This window comes from Balaenoptera physalus (genome assembly GCF_965194825.1).
Source record: "Balaenoptera physalus genome assembly, chromosome: 1".
NCBI lineage: Eukaryota > Metazoa > Chordata > Mammalia > Artiodactyla > Balaenopteridae > Balaenoptera > Balaenoptera physalus.
In genome coordinates, this window is record NC_138882.1 from 51,075,623 (window position 1) to 51,096,102 (window position 20,480).

The following is a 20,480-nucleotide window of genomic DNA, read 5'->3' on the forward strand; positions in this document are numbered from 1 at the left end:
CAGTGTGTCCCAGTGCTGGAGAGCCTCCCGGCAGTCCCAGCACACTCCACGCACCCCATGGGCCACCCACACTGGGCTCTGTGTCGCTGACAGACACCCCCCACCTCCTGCTCTTGGCTTTGCTGCTACCAGCTGGCCCACGTCATTTGAGGCATCAGCCTAAGTGCCTCAGGTAATAAATTCTTGGAGAGAAGTCTCAGACTAAACGCCATGGAAAATAAATTCTAGGAGATCCCCTCACTTTGACCTAAAGTTCCAACAGGATTTTTTTTCTGATGGACCCAACCCCAGAATGAAAAATCAAGGACAGTCTTAAGAGCTAATACTCATGTATCAGGCAAGTATCCTAAGGAATTTACACATGTTGACTCATTCAAAGCTAACAACCCTATTACTATCAGCCCCATTTCACAGATAAGCAAACTGAGACACAGAGAAGTTAAATAACTTGCCCAAGAGCACACTGCTAATAAGTGAGTTCAAACCCAGGCAGGGTCTGGGCTCTAAACCGTCACACAAAACTGTCTCTTTGTCATATTTCCATTGAAGTTGATGACACTGTCTGAGCCTGACTCAGCCCCTACCAGGAGGAACTCTTCTCTGAGACCCTAGGAGCGACCATAGAGACGCTCTAGATTTGGGGCACAAAATTCAAAGTTCCACTCTGAAAGCCGCAGGAATGGTACAGCCAAGTGCCCTGCGGCACCAACTCACCAAGACAGAAAGAGCAGCTCCTTCTAGGATTTGCAGGGACCCCTTGTCAGCCACCCTGGAGAAGCCTGGCTCTTGCCTCCTGCTGGCTCCCCACCCACGGCCCTTGCAGAGCTCAAGTGAGGCCGAGATTCTGGGCCTCAGGAGGTGATGGGGCCGGTGATCAAAAGGGGGCCCTCAATGAGGAACAGCCTCTCAGCGCCAGGATTCACCCACCCCACCCTGCCTTACTGAGAACTTCCCCCTCACTGCACGGGGGAGGCAGTTAGATCAGGGCAAGGAGAGCAAGGTGCACCCCCCCCAGCTCTGACTTACTTGAAGAAGTCTTCCTTGCAGTAGACGCTCCCGGCCCTGGAGAAGCACCTGTCAGCCAGCTGCATCTGGCAGTCTGCACACTTGAGGCAGGAGCTGTGCCAGTGTCTGTCCAGGACCTTCAGGATGAACTTGTCCAGGATATGCTGGTTGCAGCCAGCACACTGGGGGATCTCTGTGGAGAGAGGAGAGAGAGGCAATGTAAGACTTTTCTGTACAGCACCACTAACCAGGTGCTGTTTGGATGCCTTCTCATTCTGCTTGTTTTGGGAAAGGGCATAAGCCAAACCCCCAGGGCTGCCACATACAGTTGTACAGGTTGTACACTGCACAAAGGTACCTGGTCAAAGGAGTAGGTTGGGACTGAAATCCAATCCATGCTTTGCTGGCCTGGCTTTGGGTGGCTTTGACCCAAAGAGATTGCCTGTTTCTAAGAGCACCACACGGCTAGCAGCATCAGCTAACTCCACTTTTGCCAGCTGCAATTCCACAGCCAATGGCCAGGAAGACCCAATAACATTCACCTTTATTTCTACGACATTTTCACTACTGGGTAGAATCTGTGCTAAAAACCTCAGCCTCTAAAGTAAGCCCTGCCTAAGCATGGACTGAGAGGCCATCTGGCATAAAAAGCAAATGATATGTTGGGGGTGGGTAGTGACCAAAGTCCATGCCTGAAGGTATTCCTGGAGAGAGAATCTCAGTATTTTTTTTGAATTTTATTTTATTTATTTTTTTATACAGCAGGTTCTCATTAGTTATCCATTTTATGCACATCAGTGTATACATGTCAATCCCAATCTCCCAGTTCATCCCACCACCACCCCCACCACCACCCCCTGTTGCTTTCCCCCCTTGGTGCCCATACGTTTGTTCTCTGCATCTGTGTCTCAATTTCTGCTCTGCAAACTGGATCATCTGTACCATTTTTCTAGGTTCCACATATATGTGTTAATATACGACATTTGTTTTTCTCTTTCTGACTTACTTCATTCTGTATGACAGTCTCTAGATCTATCCACGTCTCTACAAAAGACCCAATTTCGTTCCTTTTTATGGCTGAGTAATATTCCATTGTATATATGTGCCACATCTTCTTTATCCATCCATCTGTCGATGGGCATTTAGGTTGCTTCCATGACCTGGCTATTGTAAATAGTGCTGCAATGAACATTGGGGTGCATGTGTCTTTTTGAATTATGGTTTTCTCTGGGTATATGCCCAGTAGTGGGATTGCTGGGTCGTATGGTAATCCTATTTTTATGTTTTTAAGGAACCTCCATACTGTTCTCCATAGTGGCTGTATCAATTTACATTCCCACCAACAGTGCAAGAGGGTTCCCTTTTCTCCACACCCTCTCCAGCACTTGTTGTTTGTAGATTTTCTGATGATGCCCATTCTAACTGGTGTGAGGTGATACCTCATTGTAGTTTTGATTTGCATTTCTCTAATAATTAGTGATGCTGAGCAGCTTTTCACGTGTTTCTTGGCCATCTGTATGTCTTCTTTGGAGAAATGTCTATTTAGGTCTTCTGCCCATTTTTGGATTGGGTTGTTTGTTTTTTTAATATTGAGCTGCATGAGCTGTTTATATATTTTGGAGATTAATCCTTTGTCCATTGGAGAATCTCAGTATTTTGAGAGAGTCTCCTGAGAGAGAATCTCAGCATTTTAATGAAATGCAAAAGATACCATTGATTAACTCAATCAACATACTCAACTAATATGCCTTCATGTACTGCAGACAGGAAAACTAGAAACTGCTTTTCCAGATCCCCTTGCAGCTTGGGTTCCAAAAGTGATTTAGAGTCTGCCAATCGGATGAACTTAGAAGAGACCTGAATTCAGAACCAAGTTGAATGGAGCCTGCCAAGAGGCACGCTCCCACTATGCTGGTGTGGATCATGGCAGAGGCTACAGGGTTCTCTGGCTTTAATGTCCTGAGCAATCATGGCAGAAGCAAGAACATTCTGGAGGCTGGGAGTTATTCCCAGCAGCTTGGCCCAGAACTCACTCCACTGTGTTAAAAGTCATCTACTACATACCTGGTAATTGATCACTCTCCATTTAAATAGTGAAAATGGATTCTGTTGTCTGCAACTGAACCTGAACCACTACCGCACCCTGTTCCTGTGCTGGGTGACTTCCTATCCAAGGTCTGTTTCTCTGCCATCCCATCTCTACCAAGGGATTGCTCAGGGGGTTGATAGTATTTTGAGTCACTGAATTAGTTTCAAAATGGTCAGGCTTTCACAGCTGGATGAACAAATAGTGCTAGCATCTCTAGCCATTTTCCCTGGTCCTTTTCCTCAAAAAAGGGAAGGTAACAAATGTTAAGAACAAAAACATAAAAGTGCAAGTATTTGGCCTCCTATGGTAGCCTCGTGATATAGCATGTCATGAGACTGGTAACCCTGGGGTTTCTCACCTCTATTATAAATAGCATTTTTGCTAATTGTTTTTTTTACACACCGTCTTTCCCATCAGAAGGTGAGATCCTCAAGGAGCAGGAACAGCATTTCTTTCTCAGTTTTGTATCATCCGTGCCTGGCACACAATGTCTGGCACACAAGAGTAACACCACAGATATTTTTCACCAAATAAATTACTGATCAAATCCTCTCTAAGAAGCTCACTTGAAACAGTTCTTCACTAGTTTTTCCTGCACACCCCAAAATGTCAACAAAAGTAGTAAAACCAAATCTCTCGTGAGATTTCGTGAATCTAGTGTTTCTCGATTCATAACAAGTTTGTTGGTTGTGATATAATTTTAAAGTGTTGAAATAGGGAATTAGTCTCAAAGCATTAGGGGGAAAATTTAAGCACATCTAAACCTATGTAGAGAGAAAGCTTTCTCAAGTATTAAGTCATCTGTATCTAAAACTTATAGACACACTGTTGGGACATTCGCTAACTGTCATCATTAGCCCTGTACACACAATTGTCTATCTTGGACCCAATTAAACCCCAGCACAGCTTGTTCCCTTCATGGTCTTGGCAGCCACAACCATTTGCCCGAAAGTCATACTCACTAGATTCCTTGCCCTTTGACCTGATTCTCAGACCAAAATGCCCCATGAAAACTACCAGATACGTGTAGCCCTGGACACTTGGTACCTGTCCCAGTTCAGATGGGATTTTCTTTTTATCCCAAAACATTTCCTCCTTGACAAAGAAATTGTTCAACCAATACGTACTTACCAGGGAGTCCCAGAAAAGTGCGAAACACATGACAGCTACACGAATTTCCATCAGATAAGAAGGGCTAGGTAGGACACAGATGAAGACCACGGATTCTGAAGCCAGACTGCCTAATTTTGTATCCTGGCTCTGCTTTCTAAGATTGCACAAATTACTTTGCCTCTCTCTGCCTCAGTTTTCTCACCTGAAAAAGTGGGGTGATGATAACAATAGTACCTGGTAGAACTGTTGTCAAGGTAAATGAATCAATATACGTAGGACAGGACTTGGTATACAGTAGGTGCTCAGTAAAGGTTTGCTATTATTAGGAGATAAGACAACTGCAGTAACCAGGTGCTCGAAGTGGTGCCGCTGGACTGAGAGTAAGGAAAGTTAGGGGTCCACGATCCTGGGCTTGACCTCATTGAACTCCCACCGAGAATCCCCGCATAGATGTCAAGACCCCCCTGCGGAGGTTCAGAGAGGGCCCACACCACACAGCAGCTATGCTGTGGTTTGGGGGGCTGTGCCTGGCACCTCCAGGCAGGTGCCCGTTCAACCACACGCCTGCCTCTCTCCAGGGACCATCAGGGACTGGCACCCCCGGAGCGGCCAGGGAGGGTCCTGAGAGCAGGGCCCTTACCAGCTGGGAGGTCGGGAAAGAAGAGGTGAGACTATAGGGAGTGAGGGGAGGATAAGCTGGAGCTCCTGTGGTATAAGTCCAGCCTGGGCAAGCGGTGCAGACAACACAGGTAAACCTGGCCATTAAGCGGGAAAGGGTGTGCATCTCCCCTGTAGGAATTCGCGTTCGGAGCTGTGGCAGCTGCGGAGCCAGGGGCTTGGGGAAGGAGGTGTGGAGGAAGATTGCTCAGGCATCTTTTCGAAAAGGAGGGGAAGGAAGCCCTAACGAGAAGCCCTCCGGCTCAGGGAAGAGATGTGCCGACGGGCGGGTGCCGAGCTGCAGGAACCTTTGCCCCCGGAGCCGAGAGTGCCCGGCCCGACCTGTGTGTCGCCGTGGACCATAGGCCCCGGGGACACGGCCCGCTAGGGATGTCTCTGTCCCAGGAGCCAGGCAGCCGGCCAGCGGAGGCAAATTAACCCCTGGAGAGCCCGACGGGTGGGGGTTGGGGTCTGGGGACGACCCTCGGGGCGCGAGCCCGCTCCTTCCCCGCACCCCGCCCTCCCCCCGGGCCAGAGGGCCGCCAATTCCCACCCAATTGTTGTTTGGCCTCCGAGGAAAGCGGTTATATTTCTCCTCCTGGCCACAAATGCATGGGGATGAGGGCGAGGATGCATGCCCGTAAAATTTATTTCGAGCAAGGTATCTACCGGGAGCCTTAATATGATGAGTATTCAAGAGAGAATACATTAAGGCTAATGTATGCGGGGAGGGCGGGCAGGGGAGTTTTAGAGGCTTGGAAGCTGAGGCAACATCATATTTAGGAACAACACTAAAAGCAGCAGACAGCCATTTCTTTCGACCTCCAGCTTGCAGGGGATGCGTCTGGCAGGGACAGGCCGGGCTGCCCAAACTAGGGGTTCTCAGAGAGAGGCCTTGGGACCCAACTGGGGGTCCTTGAGTCTGGCAAAAATGTAAGGGACACACTAAGGGTGCTTTTTAAGTTAAAAGAAAACAAAACCTTTCCCACTGTATTCCACTGTAGATTTTGAGAGAGAGAGCATTTTTTAAAACAGAGATAATGTAGAAATGGTTTAAGAGACCCACAATATACCTATAATAATAGTAAAACCAGGCAACAAGAGCCTGTTATAAACTGTGCCAGGTCCTAAATGTATGTTTCCTCAATCCGCACAACTTGGTGAGGGAGGTGCTATTATCCCCAGTTTACAGATGAGGAAACTGAGCCTGGGAGAGATCAAGCAAAGTGTCCAAGGTCCCACAACGGGGGAACCAGGATTTCAACTGGGCCTGTGTGCGAGATGGGCTCACCCAACCCCAGAGCTGGAGGGTCTGAGACGTCACCTCACCTGGCTGGTTCTACCCTGTCACTTTATGGAGGGGAAATGGAGGGGGAGGGATAGTCTCAAAGCTGCTCTGTGTGCAGTGACAGGAGTAGATGAGCCACTGGCCTCTGGTGCTCCCCAACAATTAGGCAAATGGAAATGTCTGAGGGACAGATTTCCATCCTCTGGACAGAGTATGCCTGTGTTGTAGGGGACAGACACCTAATGCCCAAGGAGAGCTGGGAGTGGGAAGCCCTGTCCAGCTGATCCCCTCCACCCAGCTGCAAAGTGCCAGCTTGTTGATGGCATCTGTCAAGTTCAGATTCATCCCTGCCTGTGAGGGGGTGGGGACCTGTGAACTCAAACCCCACACTTTAGGAGACAGTGCTCCATGCAATTATTTAGATGAAATAAATGTGTGAAATATGAGCGAGCTAGAAAATTTTAAAGAGTAACAAAACAAATCTTTTTTAACCTACAATAAATTATGATTTTTAAAATAATTTGGAGAGTCTGAACAGGACAGAAGTTATATAGGTTTCCTATGAGAAATAAAGTCGTAACAAAAATTTCCAAGGAGTTATTTTGAGAAGGATTTCCAAATCCCTAGTAAACTCAACTTATTCATGCAGTATTTGATATCACGAAATTTTACTTTAAAAACTGGACTTCAAGCAGATCCTTGCCGTCACTAAGACAGAATTTGATCTATAAACTCAGTTCCTGATCCGAGGAGTCGTTTCATTTAAAATGAAAATTTTTATCTTATCTGCAGGAAAGTGTTCTGTGGTGATGCCCTCTGCTGGGGCTCTGCAGAGGGTAAACCCAGGCATGAAAAGACAGCAACATCCCTGGAACAGACAAGGAATCTGTGGAGATGCTGGGCCACACAGTACAATACACTCCCATCTGCAGGGCCATCCACCAGCGCCCAGAAGAGACACGGCCCAAGGCACAGACCTAAGCCCACCGGGAGAACAGCTGCGTGTACACAGCTATCCAAGCAGACACCATCACACACACTCACACAGACACATACACAAGTCAGATGTACACACATTCACACATACTTACAATATACGCAAAGACACAACACAGACATACTCACATATACACTCAGACACATAGAGGAAAACACAATCACAAATAAAGATACACTGAGACATACACATACATAGACAAAGGCACCCACACATACCGCATTCACTTAGACACAAACGCACCTGCACATATTTATATATACTGAGACATGCATATTTAGCACACACACATACTCATATGTACACACACATATACCACAGATACTAACACACACTCACACATGCACACAAACACATGCACACACATATCCTGATAGAAGGGCTAAGGCATTGTGATTCCGGGAAAAAGCCAATTCTTCTGAAGTCAAGCTGTGTCTATGGAAAGGAAGCCATCTCTGAAATGAGGGAGCTGTCCAACTCTGGACCGGTGGGGAGAGTGGGCAGTGAGTGAAATAGAAAACTAGGGGGAACTAGAAAATTTTGCTCAAAGACCTTTTTGGAAAACTATTGAGGGAATTTGAAAGTTTTCAGTTCTGTTAAGAGTTTAGATCTTCAAATTTTTAGGTCCGCCAAATCGTTTACAATAAATCCCAGGCCAGATTCTGAGATTCTGATTCTACCATGTATGTGATTTTGGACAAATTGCTTAACCTCTTTGAGCTTCAATTTTCTTATCTGTAAAATGGAGATAATAACACCAGTCTCTGGGGTTGTGGTGTGGTGTGATCACATCAGTTAATGAGTATAAAACCCTTAGCCCCATAATACCTTTGTCCAAGCTCAATGGCCAGCTCCCTTCTCCCTTTTCATGACCAGCCACCAACAAGATGGATTTATATATTTAAAGTGTATCAAAATTATTTCATGCTTCTTTATTTCCCAATATAATTTTCCCCACCGCCCCCTCCAAAACACTCAAAACTCTCCTCCACACCCCTAGTTCTAAAGCATCTGGAAAATGTACAACCCTTTCTAATCAACATTATCCCAGAGTATGAACAGCAGATAATGCAACATTACAAGATTCAGTCTTTTTGGAATAAAGAAATCTGTCAGATTCTTTCTTCCATAGAATGAGGGCAAATTTGCCAGACCTTGGTCTCCTCCCCACATGTGAATGGTGAGAGTGGGGCTGTTAGGACCACCAATTGCCTGACCTCACTTCACTTTTGCTGTAATGTATTCAGGTAAGAAAGGATTGAGTTCATATTAACATTTGAGGCTTCCAGTATTTTTCTTAGAGACATCTAAATGCCCAATGGTGAAGAGACTATTTCTTATTTGATATGAAATAACTAAAAACCCTTTGCCTGTAGCCATAACCTACTTCTTCATCAAGGAAGCTTATAAAACACACAACGTGATGCCCAGCCCTCAAATCACCTGAGTGCCATAGTGGAGGTACAAGGGGCTTGTTTTTCAGAGTGGCCCACCAAACAATGGACTCTGTTTTAAATCCCCAAATTCCTCCGTTAGTGAAGTTTCAGAAAGCTGGGAAGTGGAAGAGATCAAAGGTCTGATGTGGTCTGTGGTAGATCAAATTGCCCTCAGCCCTCTGGTGATATAGAATAAGTATTGTGCATTTTTATTCCCCACTCAACGTTTCTTCATTTCCAAGAAACTGCTCTCAAGGAACCAGGGGCCACCATGAAACATTTCAGAAATGGTTTGTGTTTGTTTGATCGATCTTAATTCTTTGAAAAAGTGTGTTTTCTGTCTCTTTGGTCACAGAAGATGAACAACGTGAGGAAAAACATTTTTTTCCACTGAAGAGACTAAAACTAGAACCAACATACTTGACGATGACTTCTAAAATGTATTTAAAGAAAGTGCACCTTTCTGGGAAAATGGTTTAGAATTTCAGATATTTCCATTGGACTTATAATGCTAGTGAATACTTTAATATTTTAAAGACAGGTATTCTGTACTGGTAGGAATAGTGTTCAGAACAGATTAATATTTTGTAAAATTTGGACTTTGATGGGCCGCTTTGGAATCCTGCAAGACATTGCTTTTTCACTACCTTTTGGACAAATAGAGTTCTTCTTTTTGTTTCGCAAACAATTTGGCTTGACAGCCTAATGCCCAGGAAAAGGTTTTCCTTGCTTCTTTCTGGATAGGGAGCTGGTCCAGGGGAGATGCTTCCAGGGTTCCCCGTTTGCAGAGCCCGCAATGCTCCCTATCGGCTTGGCCGTCCTCTTAAGACACCCAGGAGCAGTCCAGCCCGCGGAGGGTGACTCCATCTGCAAAACGGAACCATGATCTTGCGCTTTAAGTTTACCAGCACTTTGAACTTTGTCAAGTACTTGCAAATCTGCTAGCTCATTTACTCCTCCTAGAGATCCTGAGAAAAGTGAACCTCTAATCTACATTTAAAAGGGTTTCCCTAATGGTACACAGTTGGGGGCCAAACTAGGGCTGGAACCCTCTTTTTCTCTGGGATAAATTCTGGGGCTGACTGAAGACCAAGGCTTCCAACCGTGCTCACCAAAGCCACCTCTGTCTGGTGGGTTTCATCCCAAATCCTTTTGCTGGTAAGTAGTTTTTTTGAACTCTGTCTTAAATAACATTTGGCCAATGTATGTTTCCAAAAATACATAATTTTATTTATTTGTTAAGGTTTTTTTTACTGACTACAAAAAAAGCCAAATGGGGCTTTAAGGAAACACACATATAATTGAAATATTATGCAAATGTTTTTCTTGGAATTCTGCAGTCCTTCCCCACATAGAAAGGGGAGAAAAATTAATGGCAGACAATGCTGCTCTGTTACCTAAGGTTCTCTGAGTAAGAAGGAAGATGGTTTTGAAAAGGCGGGCTGGGAAAATAATCTCAACGGGGGCTTATTGATTTCATCTGGGAATGACTAATTCTAAAGTGTGTCAACATAAGGCCACAGGACATATCAAGTATGGTACCAGGCCTGCCTAAACTCATACCTAAGTTCTGGAATATCCAAATCTAAGGATTATAACAGAGGTACAGTTAAATTAAATTAATTAAAAGTTCTGTTATTCGATACATATTTTAAAAATAAAACTTTCCAAATCAAAGTCACTGCCATCACCATTGACAATAAAATCCTGTTTTCTGGTCACAACTCCCCTTTTAAATCACCTGATAACTGTGACTGAAGGAACAGAGGACTGAGACCAAGGATGCAGTTTATATGACAAATCATAACTAGATGTGTCTGGTTTTCTTCCCCCTCCTGGCTCTTTATTTGCTATTTCCCTATTGAAGACAATCCATTTTTATTGAACAGTTTAGGGTTTCCTTATTTATATGTTCCCTTATTCTAAACCAATGTATCTTGAAGAGCCCATAACATAATTTTCCAAAATGTTTTTTATTAACTTCCTCTTAAGGGATCTCAATAACCTAGTAAGAATAATCTCATAAACAACACAGCTGAAGCACAAAATTCCAATATTAATTCTTTTAAACTTAAGGATAAAAGGTTTATTGAACTTTGTGATGGTGATGACAGCATTAAATATAGTAGTAATCTGGGCCAGCCACAAAAATATTGGGAAAAGTAAACAAACAAACAAACAAAAACACTGGTATCACATTTAAGGTAAATTATATTCTCTAATATAATTCTATTCACTTACATACTTTGAAAATACTTCAGTCTACATCTTATCTAATTTCTAGTTTTTTTTTCTGATTTGTCTTGACAAATGACTCCAGCTAGGAAGAAGTCAGAAAATCCTTTTCAGATCAGAAATGATCACGCCTAACATTGTCTTTTCCCTCCATTTCTCCTCCAGAAGCCTTCCCACCATGGGTCCTATTTGTTTCATTTGGTGGTTTGATGTCCCTTTGAAAATCTCCTTTGTTCTTCTGCTTAGCTCAAAAAAATAGTAACCTCTTCAATAAAAGATCAAATTCAAAAGTATCCTGGAGACAATTTTGATGTTACCATTTTAAGGTTGAATCTGAATAACATTTTAATAGAAGGAGTCCCATAGTAAATAAAATAAGAAATGTAAACATATATTTGCAGGTATAGAATTATCTTCTAGATTATATACTGACACAGAATTAGTAATCTTCAGTAGGATATTGAATATTCTCAGTAATTGCAAATAAAACAGAAAAATCACATTAAACAAATCTATGACAGTCTATGGAAATGCCGTAGACATCTATTTCCACCCCATTTTTCACATTTAATCATTGCTAAATCTCCACAATGTATTTTTCTGATGTCTCATTCTGTGGCAATATTCCATATGTTTGGCAACTGGTCCCTCATGAGAAGAAACTTTCAATTAATTTGGCTGCAAGTTTTCTCTCTATTAAGCTATTCCCAGAACCAATCCCTTAACCCCCTAACATTATAATGAAAACAAATTATACTTTAAAGGCATCTGGGCGTGAGATACCGCAGTAAAACATCTGTGACTAGACCCAGATTGACAGAGGGAAGGGGAGTGGGGCGATCTGAGAAAAGAAATCCACCAAAATAACAACATGAGTTAGGAGTTGCCTCCCAAGATGATTTTCCAGTCTGCCACTAACACAGTTAACTCAAAGTACATTTTCCAAGGGAGAATCAATTTCAATTTTGCCAATTAAACCCAACCTGCCCACCTACCCCCAACTGCAGTGCCTCAGAATGGTTGATCTGTGTTCCATTTTGATCAGGGTTCCGTAAAATTAAGGACTAAAAAAGGTAAAACCTCACAGCGGCATGTGAGGTTTTCTTCCTACAGCAAACAATAGCCCAGCTCCAGGGCTGCTTCTGTTCTGGACCCAGAAACAGCTCTTCCCTCCCAGGCCTCCTGGGAACACAGTGAGAGATGGATCTCACCTCTCTGTAGCTTGCTGGGCACTCAACCCCCAATGGCACCCCGGTGCTCAGAATTCCTGCACAAACCCATGCTCCTCCCCGCAAAGATCTCACAAAGGAAAGAAGGAAGAGACAGAGGAAGGAAGGGATAAAGGAAGAAGAAAGAGAGAAGGAACACAGACATTCAAGCCACGATGGAATTTTACTAAAAACAGTAGACCCTATTCGCTCACATTTGGGTTACAGGCATTGTTAACAACACATTCCAGGAAGGGAGGAAAGGTGGAAAACCATTACAAAAGTAAGCCCCACCCCCAGCCATCTCGGAACCCAGCAATCTATACAGTAATGCATCTGGTGCTGCCATAGCAAACTGCTGTTTCAGTCTGTCTCCAACCTTAGGTTTCCCAAAGTGGGTAAGATTACTCCTTTCGTCCACTCAGCAGCTAAACTGGTTCCAAGTCTCTCTGCATTCCAAAGCTTCTCAGCCCGAATCCTGATAAATTTCCCTAATTGAAAGAAATGGCACAAGGTCCCTCCATCCAACTCCACCAACCCTCCCCCTCCACAACTCCTTAATTTGGAGATTAGTTTCCCAGGGAAACCCACAAGATATCCACCGTTACTGACTAAATCAAGAGGCTCGAAGGAGATTCCTTAACAATGTGATAGAAAGAAAGGTGAGTCCCTGTTAACTAATTTCCCAGTCTGGATGACTGCAGGTGCGACTGTCTCCCTCCCCATCCTCCGCTGCAGCCCTCCCAGCACCTGAGTCTCTCTGGGTTCTGTCTGCTAATGCGGTGCTAAGTAATCACTAACTGACTGTAGAACAGAGTGAAAGGCCACTAAAATCCGAGGCAAAAGGGAAGTGTTAGGACAATGGAAATATTTAGGACTTGAGGCTGTCTACACCTGGTCAGCGGGGTCATCAGGTCACTGTCCAAAATCCAAGACGCCCCTGTGGGCTGTGTTTTGTCTACTCAATGGAAAGCCATTGCTTTGCCGGTTTCCCGCCTGCCTCGACCCCCACCTCACCTCTAGGACTCGATTTTTTAAAAATCGAGCCTGGTATTTGGTCGCGTAGGCGGTCCCCAAGATGTCTTGAGGACTCACATTGCTCTAATCCCCAGAGCGTTCAGCCTACATTCTTGTCTTAACCCCGCTTTGTTTTCGGCGTGTCAAGAGGGAGGTACAACTAGCTTTGGTATTCCTTCCTTTAACTTCCCGCCGCTCCTGGTTTCATCCCGCCCGGGCTTTTGCTAGTAATTCTTCTTCCTGATTAGTTTCACCCTTCAGAATCCTTTAAAAGACATTCGCCCTGCCTTTTTTTTAAAAAAAAAAAACAAAAACCATAGGTCTCATCCGTGATGAAGCCAACCTCTGAGCCCCAAAGAGTGAAGCCTGCGCTGAGTGCCAGGCCAGCCGCGGCTTCCTCTGTAGGATGGTGGGTACAACCCGCGACTCGCTCCATTTCTTCCCGGGCACACAGTGTTACCAATTCCCTCCCCAGGTCGAATTTAATTTACAACAGCGGCTGCGCAGGTACAGACCTCGTCTCTCTTGAGCCTGCCACCTTGCAAGCGCTCTTCAAGTTCCGCTGAGCGCGGGGAGCAGGGCTGGGAGCCCAGAGGAGAATGCGGGCAGGGCGCGCGCAGCGCAGGGAACCGCCGGCTGCCTCCAGGCTCTGTGCCGGAGGAGCAGCTCCCAAAATGTGAGAACCGCTTTCTAAGGGTTAAAAAGTCACGGAAACACTTGTGCCGCCAGCGTAGGGGGTTAATTTTGTCTTCCCAAATTCTTGGTGCGAAATGGGTATGCGGAAAAGAACTTACCGTCTCCGCTCTCTGGCCGCGCTCCCACCTGCCGCGCCTCTCCGCGCGAAAAAAGTCTGCCCGGCTGCAAACAGGTAGGAAACTGGTTCCGGGTTTGGCCAATCCCAGACCGCTAGGGATAATAAACTAGGAAGAGGAACGGGCAAGGTGGACGCAGGGAAAGGGCCAAAGAGCAGAAATGCCGAATGCGCCGCGCGGTGGCCGTCCCTCTTTTGCCCCCTGCGCAGTTGCGACCTCCACTCGGGGCGGCTGAACGCGGTGCGTGCGAAGCCGGCTCCGCGGGCAGGGCCGCCCTGTCCGCACCTGCCTCCCCTGGCGAGCCCTCAAAAACCCAGGGCGCGCGGCAGGCTCGCTCAGGACCGTGCGCCGCCCATAGGTGCGCAGCAAACGCTTTTGGATGCAATTCATCGTCAGTCCCCCGGGCCACCCAGGCCGGCGCCTGCCCGCGGGGCGGAGGAGCTCTGCCCTGGTGGCGGCGAGGTCACGCAGGTCGCGCTCCCAGACCCGAGGACGCCGCTCCCGCCTGGCCCCGCCTGGCTCTGGTTTTCCGCGAGGATGGACCGCGACCGAGCGAGGAAACCACTCGAGTTAGGTCCTGTCTCCTCTCTTCAGTCCCGACTTTTCGTCTTACCTGGACACGGACATGGGACCGCTCAGTGCAGACCTTCGCCCCTCACCCGCCCCACCTGCCTGCTCTTTGTCCCGGTTAAATCGTTAATTCCTCTCCCTGAGCGCCCTGAGACTGCGGCTTCCCAGGCGGGCTCCCCTCCGCCCTCTCTGCCCTCTCCGATCTAGGCATGGGAACGGAGGAGGCCGGAGCCAGCGCGCCCCTCGGGCGCCCTCGGCCTCCCGCCACCCCAAGCGAGGCATGGCCGCAGTCACCCGGGTTTCTCCAAACTCCCTCTGGCTGGTGCGTGGCTCTGGCCCGACGCTGGGACGGGATCCTCGCGGTTGGAGAATCTGAATCCCCAACCCGCGAGGCCCGAATCTGCCGGCGGGGACAGCCAGTCTGACTTTAAAAGTTGGCCCGCCCCTGACAATATTTTTGTGACGCGGGGAAGGAGGTTTGTGGCGTCGGGGGCTGCTGTTTGGATATTTGTATTGGAATCTGATGGAATTTCAATCTCTATATTTTTTTTCCGTTTTCTTTTCTTTTTTTTTTTTCCTGGCACCACGAGAAAAGGCAGGAATGGGAAGAAGAGCAAATCCCTGCTCTAGAGTTTGAGAGAACTGCCCGCCGGGGAAGTGAGTTCACTCCACCCTTAAGAAATGGCCTGCAAGAGGATAAGGTCGGGGACGAGGATTCTCACGCGACCAGTGCAGGGAGCCTCACCACGCAGGAGCGCCAGGAAGGGAAGAAAGGGTAGTGAGGCGTCCTGAGAAGTCCTTCGCCCAGATCCTACCAAATACAAAATCAAATGCCCTTTCCCCACAGCTTCGGGGTTCACATGAGCGCAAGATAGATCTTTTAGGAGACAAGGAAGGGATGGGAGACGCCCGGGCTGGCTTCTCATTTACCACTCCCAGTCTGGACCCGGAGAATCACTCCTTCCTCCCGCGGGGCTGGCCTGCTCTCCAGCCAGCATTCCGGGATATCCGTTGTCCTTTCCTGCGTGCCCCGGGAGACTACGTGTGAGATGGACCAAAACCGAGGGCAAGGGGCGGATAAAACGCCCACCTCCCTGGACGTCCCTCACTATTCCCAAACGTCTTGGTCAGCAAGAGGGGCCGACAGGACCCAGGTGCGTGGGGGAACTGCTGGATTCGGGGAGGAGAGAGGTTCGGAGGAGGCTAAGAGGCCACCGCACCCAGCGCTGCCCAGGGTTAGGCGCTGTGGGGACTCGGACCTTGGCAGCCCTGAGGGAGGCAGCGGGGACGACCCCGGACAAAGGCAGGTTGTGCCGGAAACAAGAGAAACCAGCCACCCTAAATCGTGGGCCAAGTAGCTGGGACGCATCAGTTTAGGACGAAGTCCTTTTTTGAACCTATCCACTGGCGCCCACAAAACAAGGAATTCTGCGCGTGCTGGATGTGACCCCGAGGGTGTCGAGGGTGTTGCCTCCTGCAGAGCACTCCCACCACCCAGAGCAAGGAGCCGGGGTTCGAGTTCCTTAAAAAACACTGACCTGAGGCGGCGGGAGGGGGGCTGCCCCGCCCACCAGTCCGAGCTTTGGCGGGGGGCGGGGTGTTCTATTTCTCTACCCCAAGTTGGTCTCGGATTGCTCCCAGCCTCCTCCCTCCGGATTCTCCCGAGCTTCTTGCTCAGGCCTACGCCCCTCAAACGGATAAAGACCCCCGAGCTTGTCCGGAGAAGCCCCAGCCGGGCGCGGCCCGATCGGGCGACCCAGGGGCTGTCGGAGCGGGAAGGCCGGGACCTGCTCCGCAACCTCTGCGCGGAAAAGCAGGAGGACGGCAATCGCGCCAAAGACCAGGCCGCCCAGGAGCGAGCAGTGTCAGGAGGCGCTGTGTGTGGGGGGGGGGGCGGCGTACAGGGTGTAAGGAAGAAGACCGTCAAGAGAGAGAAATGATTACAGAATTTGCTAACGTTTTCCTGAAGGGAATGCGCCTCACCCATCCCTCCAAAGCAAAAGACTATACTGTATTCCAACCCCTAAAACGCCCCTAGAGGCCAGGGCACCAGAGGCACTGAGGTTGGGGAATCTCTAGACCTGCGCTGCCAAGTGCTCCATCTGTGGTGGCTCAGGGTGAAGAAGCAGAACCTGGTGGTGGGGTGGCGGATGATCCTTCCAGTTGGCAGGTTGGAGGGACCCCTGTGGGAGAGCCTTTCTGTTGTCTCCTCCACTACCAGGTTTAAACACCCACTGCCAGAGATTACCCCCTCTTCCTCCCTGAGGCCCAAGGGCATGTCCACCCCCCCCCATGGAATTCTTAGGCTACTGGGTCTGATGCCCCAAGAAAGAAAATGATTGGGTATATGTGCCAGAGGGGACCAGTCCCCCAGTGCCCAGCACCAACAGCTTAATAGCCAGAAGCCAGATCTGCTGCAATGGGGGAGGGTAAAATCCACACACATCCCCAAAAGAAAAAAAAAAAGCTGATCCCAAAGCCTTCAGGGATTGGTCCCCTAAATTTTGGCCAGTGCCTCCTCCAACCCAGGCCACAGAACCAGGGCAAGACAAAAGGAAGGACAGGCCAACCCCTCCTGGTTCAGCCTTGCCTCACTGGACCACCCTGGGATGAGAGTCCCCTTCTCTACCTCATTAAGTTTTCCACAGTTCCAACCCAGACGCCGAGGCCTGGCGAACTGTAGCTCTGAAGGGGAGTTCTAGGCAATTTAGGAAATCGAGTTCCTGACGACAAAATCAAAGTTGTCTCTGAGTAAGAAAAACAAAAAGTGAGACCATCTGAGAGTGTGTCCTGCGCATCCAAAGAAAGGCTATCAGAGCAAAACCCACCGTCTTACATTGCGGTCCTAACAGAGGCCACCTATGGACCACAACTATTAAAGCACAGCTGTATCGGATAACGAGCACAAGAGTCACACACACCTTCGCCCACTCACACACTCCCCTCACTCGCGCAGAGGTACAATCAACTTAAGCTGCAGCACCTTTGCCAGGGTTTGTGTTTGTGCAGGGGCTGACAACCCACTCCCTCCCTGCCTTCGGTGGGCTGGGGTAGTAAGGAGTCAGTGAATCCCCAACGCCTTCCACAGACACATCTTAACGGTAAATTCCCCAAGGCACAGCGCAGACTTGGAACTGTTTGCCAACAGTTGACAGAAAAAGATACAAAAGATAGCTGTAGTATATAGTCAAGGAACAACCTAAGTAGGTTTGAGTGAAGCTATCCTCTTCTAGTCCCTTCTCACAAACTTCCCAGGAAGTCGCGGGGTAGGGGTGTGAGGGGACAGACACGCTCGCCAGCCTGCCTTGGAGATACTGCCGGGGCAGAAACCGTGTCATGGAGAGCCGGGGCGCAGGAGGGCGCGCTGCTGCGCCCTAGTTCCTAGGTAGGCACCCTCCGTGGATGAGCCAGTCCTTACTTAAACCTCAAGGATGTAGCTACCGGTCCACTGACGAAGTCGCGGGCGGAAGCACAGCCCCTTGGCGAGCGGAGTGAGGGAGCCCTTTTTCTCTCTACCGTGCCCAGAGGCTTTCCGCAGAACCCGCGAGCCTACGGGCCAGGGCTCACGCGGCGCCAGCCAAGCGAGCGCGACGCCACGGGACCTGCTCTGGCTTCCGCACAGATTCTCCATCAAAGACTCATCGTTCACCAGTAAGGAACAGAGAAAATTCTCACCGGGAAAATCCCTGCGCGCGCGAGCGCGCGCGCACACACACACACACACACACGCACCTGAGGATAAACAAGCCCCGAGCTCCGGCCGCCTTCCTAATTTCGGGCACGGGAAAGAAAGCGCCAGCACACCCTTGTCTCTCCCCTCCCGAGTCCGAACCATACTGAGAGCCTGCTCTCGCGTGTGCCAAGGCTGTACCCCCAGTTCACAACTTCGTCCCGGTGCTTCTCCCTCCCTTCATTCCTTGGCTAGCTGGAATATGGCGAGTGGACTTCCTCACCAGGAGCCAGCAGTCCCTGGCGGCGCAGGCGGCGGGCGCCGCGGACAGCAGCGGCTGGGGACGCACCAGGCGCGCACGCCCTGCGCGCGGGGACAGAGCGTGTGGCCTGGGCTTCTGCGCCGCCAGCCCCGGGGGCGGGGGACGCGCTCTCCAACTTCCCGCCAGCTGGGGTGAAGTTGCACTAGCGGTACTGCGAGCTTTGACCGTAGCCCCCCTCCCCCAGCGGGGGAGGAGGGTTTGGGGGACCACCCCAGCGCTTAGGCCTGGCCTGCAGCTCGTTCCTCTGGTGTCTGTCCCCAGACAGCACTCTCCCCAAGGCTCCTAGAAAAACCATGGGCTGGGGATGCGGGGTTCGGTATCCCTCGGCTCGCCTCAAGCACCATCCGGGAGGCTCTCACTTTCGGCCCCAAAACGCCAAGGGCCAGGCCCTTCAAACGCACTCTGGCTGGTGCCCCTGCCCTGTGACCGCCTCTGCGCCCGGGCCGCCGGCCCCTCGCCCCGCCCGTCCCCTCCGGTCCAGGCTACGCGCAGCGTCCGGCCCGCCCCAAACCGGCCAAAGCTGCCGGCCGTCTTGTTATCAAATTAAGTCAGCGAGAAAGGGGGGTGTCTTACGTTGCATCGGCACACCAAGCATCTCCGGGAGCCCCTTGACAGCCCCCTCCGCGGGGACAGCTGCGCTCTGCATCATCTCCGAGCGAGAGCCAGCGAGTCGCAGTCTACGGAGATCTCTCGTTCTCTCGCTCAAGCTGGATTCAGAAATTTGAAAATAATAAAAAACCCAACCAGACCGCCGAAGTCACGGTGGAAGCCGGACCCTCTGCCTCTACAGGAGGATTCCACAGGCTGCCTGGCCCCCTCCCCCAGCCAGTCCTCAGTCTGTTTCAAATCCCTTTGATCTCGCTCTCCCGGGTTGGTGCACATCCCGGGTTGAGGAGACGCTGTTGCTGCAGCTCTGGCTTTTTTCCCCTCCTCCCTCCCCCCGCCCGCTTCTCTCCCCCTCCCCCTCCACCCTTCGCGTGCCGGCCGCCCAGGAGGCCGCGGTCACCCAGGCATTTTGATTCATTCACACTGCAGGAACGGCCGTGACGTCGCTTTCCGCAGGGAGGCCCGCCCTTCAGCCAAGCCCCCCACCCGGCAGCGAGCGGCGGACCCAGGCCCGAGTGGTGGTGCTAGCGCCCCGAGAGAGGCCGGCCGGGCAGGAGGGCCGGACCGCATGGAGCGGGGCGGGGCCTCACTGGCCGTTCCCCCTGCTCCCCGCCGTGCGGGCTAGCGCCCCGTGTATAAATACTGCAGCTGGCTTGGCCGCGGCAGCAGGTGGTCCCGGACGGCCACGTCTGGGGTTTGCAGGTTTCCGTGGGTCCTCCCGGGGTTTCGGCCTCAGCCAGCGGCTCGTGTCCTCTCCGCCCCTCCGTTCGAACCAAGGGGCGGGGAAGGGCGGGGCAGGCGCTCCGGAGGCCGGGGTCGCACGGCGGTGTCTTCCCGTCGCACTCTCGTGGTCCCGGGCTTCTCTCGGCCGGACCGAGCGTGCTCCGTAACTAGATGACTCCATCCTCCTCCTCCTCCTCCTCCTCCTCCTCTCCTCCGGCCAATTCCTTTCCCGCCGGCGCTTCCCAGCCCTTGCTCGCTCTCCCCCGCGTCTGGCTGAGGCCGGGCCAGGGACGGCCCGTACTCAGCCCGGAACGCGCGAGTCACGCAGCGGGCTGCGGCGGGCCGAGGAGAGCAGCCAGGGGCTGCGCACGGAGATGGCGGGGCGCGGGCCCCCGGTGCGCGCCCCCGCACGCCGCGGCCTGCAGCCCCGAGTCGGCTCTTCAGTCCTTCCCCGCCCCGTCCCGACTGCTCTGCCCGAGTCCTCTCAGCTTGTCTGCCCTCGGTCCTCAGAGACCGCTCTGCTCAGCGCTGCGACCGCGGGCGTTTTGAACAATTCCCCACCTCGTGCGTGCGGGGCGGCAGCGAGCACCCCACCCCAGGGGCTAACCAGCAAAGGCGTGCGTGTTTTACGGTATTTACAACACACACACACACACACACACACCAATTCTCAACGCGAGTTCCTGGAGGAAATAAAACAGAAGGCCCGCCGCTGGGACAGGTCTCCGCCGA

At 50.4% G+C, this 20,480-nt stretch overlaps 1 protein-coding gene across 1 annotated transcript in view; it reads right to left on the reverse strand.

Moving 5' to 3' along the window:
• The window catches only part of LHX4 (LIM homeobox 4), a 42,895-nt gene extending 23,758 nt beyond the window's left edge, over positions 1 to 19,137 (reverse strand). Inside the window, exons 1-2 of the mRNA XM_082465613.1 lie at positions 18,993 to 19,137; positions 1,027 to 1,198 (exon numbers count right to left, since the gene is read on the reverse strand). Coding sequence (XP_082321739.1) covers positions 1,027 to 1,198; positions 18,993 to 19,068 — 248 coding nt within the window. The 5' untranslated portion in view covers positions 19,069 to 19,137. The remainder of the gene's footprint in view (positions 1 to 1,026; positions 1,199 to 18,992) is intronic.
• Between the last annotated feature and the right edge of the window lie 1,343 nt (positions 19,138 to 20,480).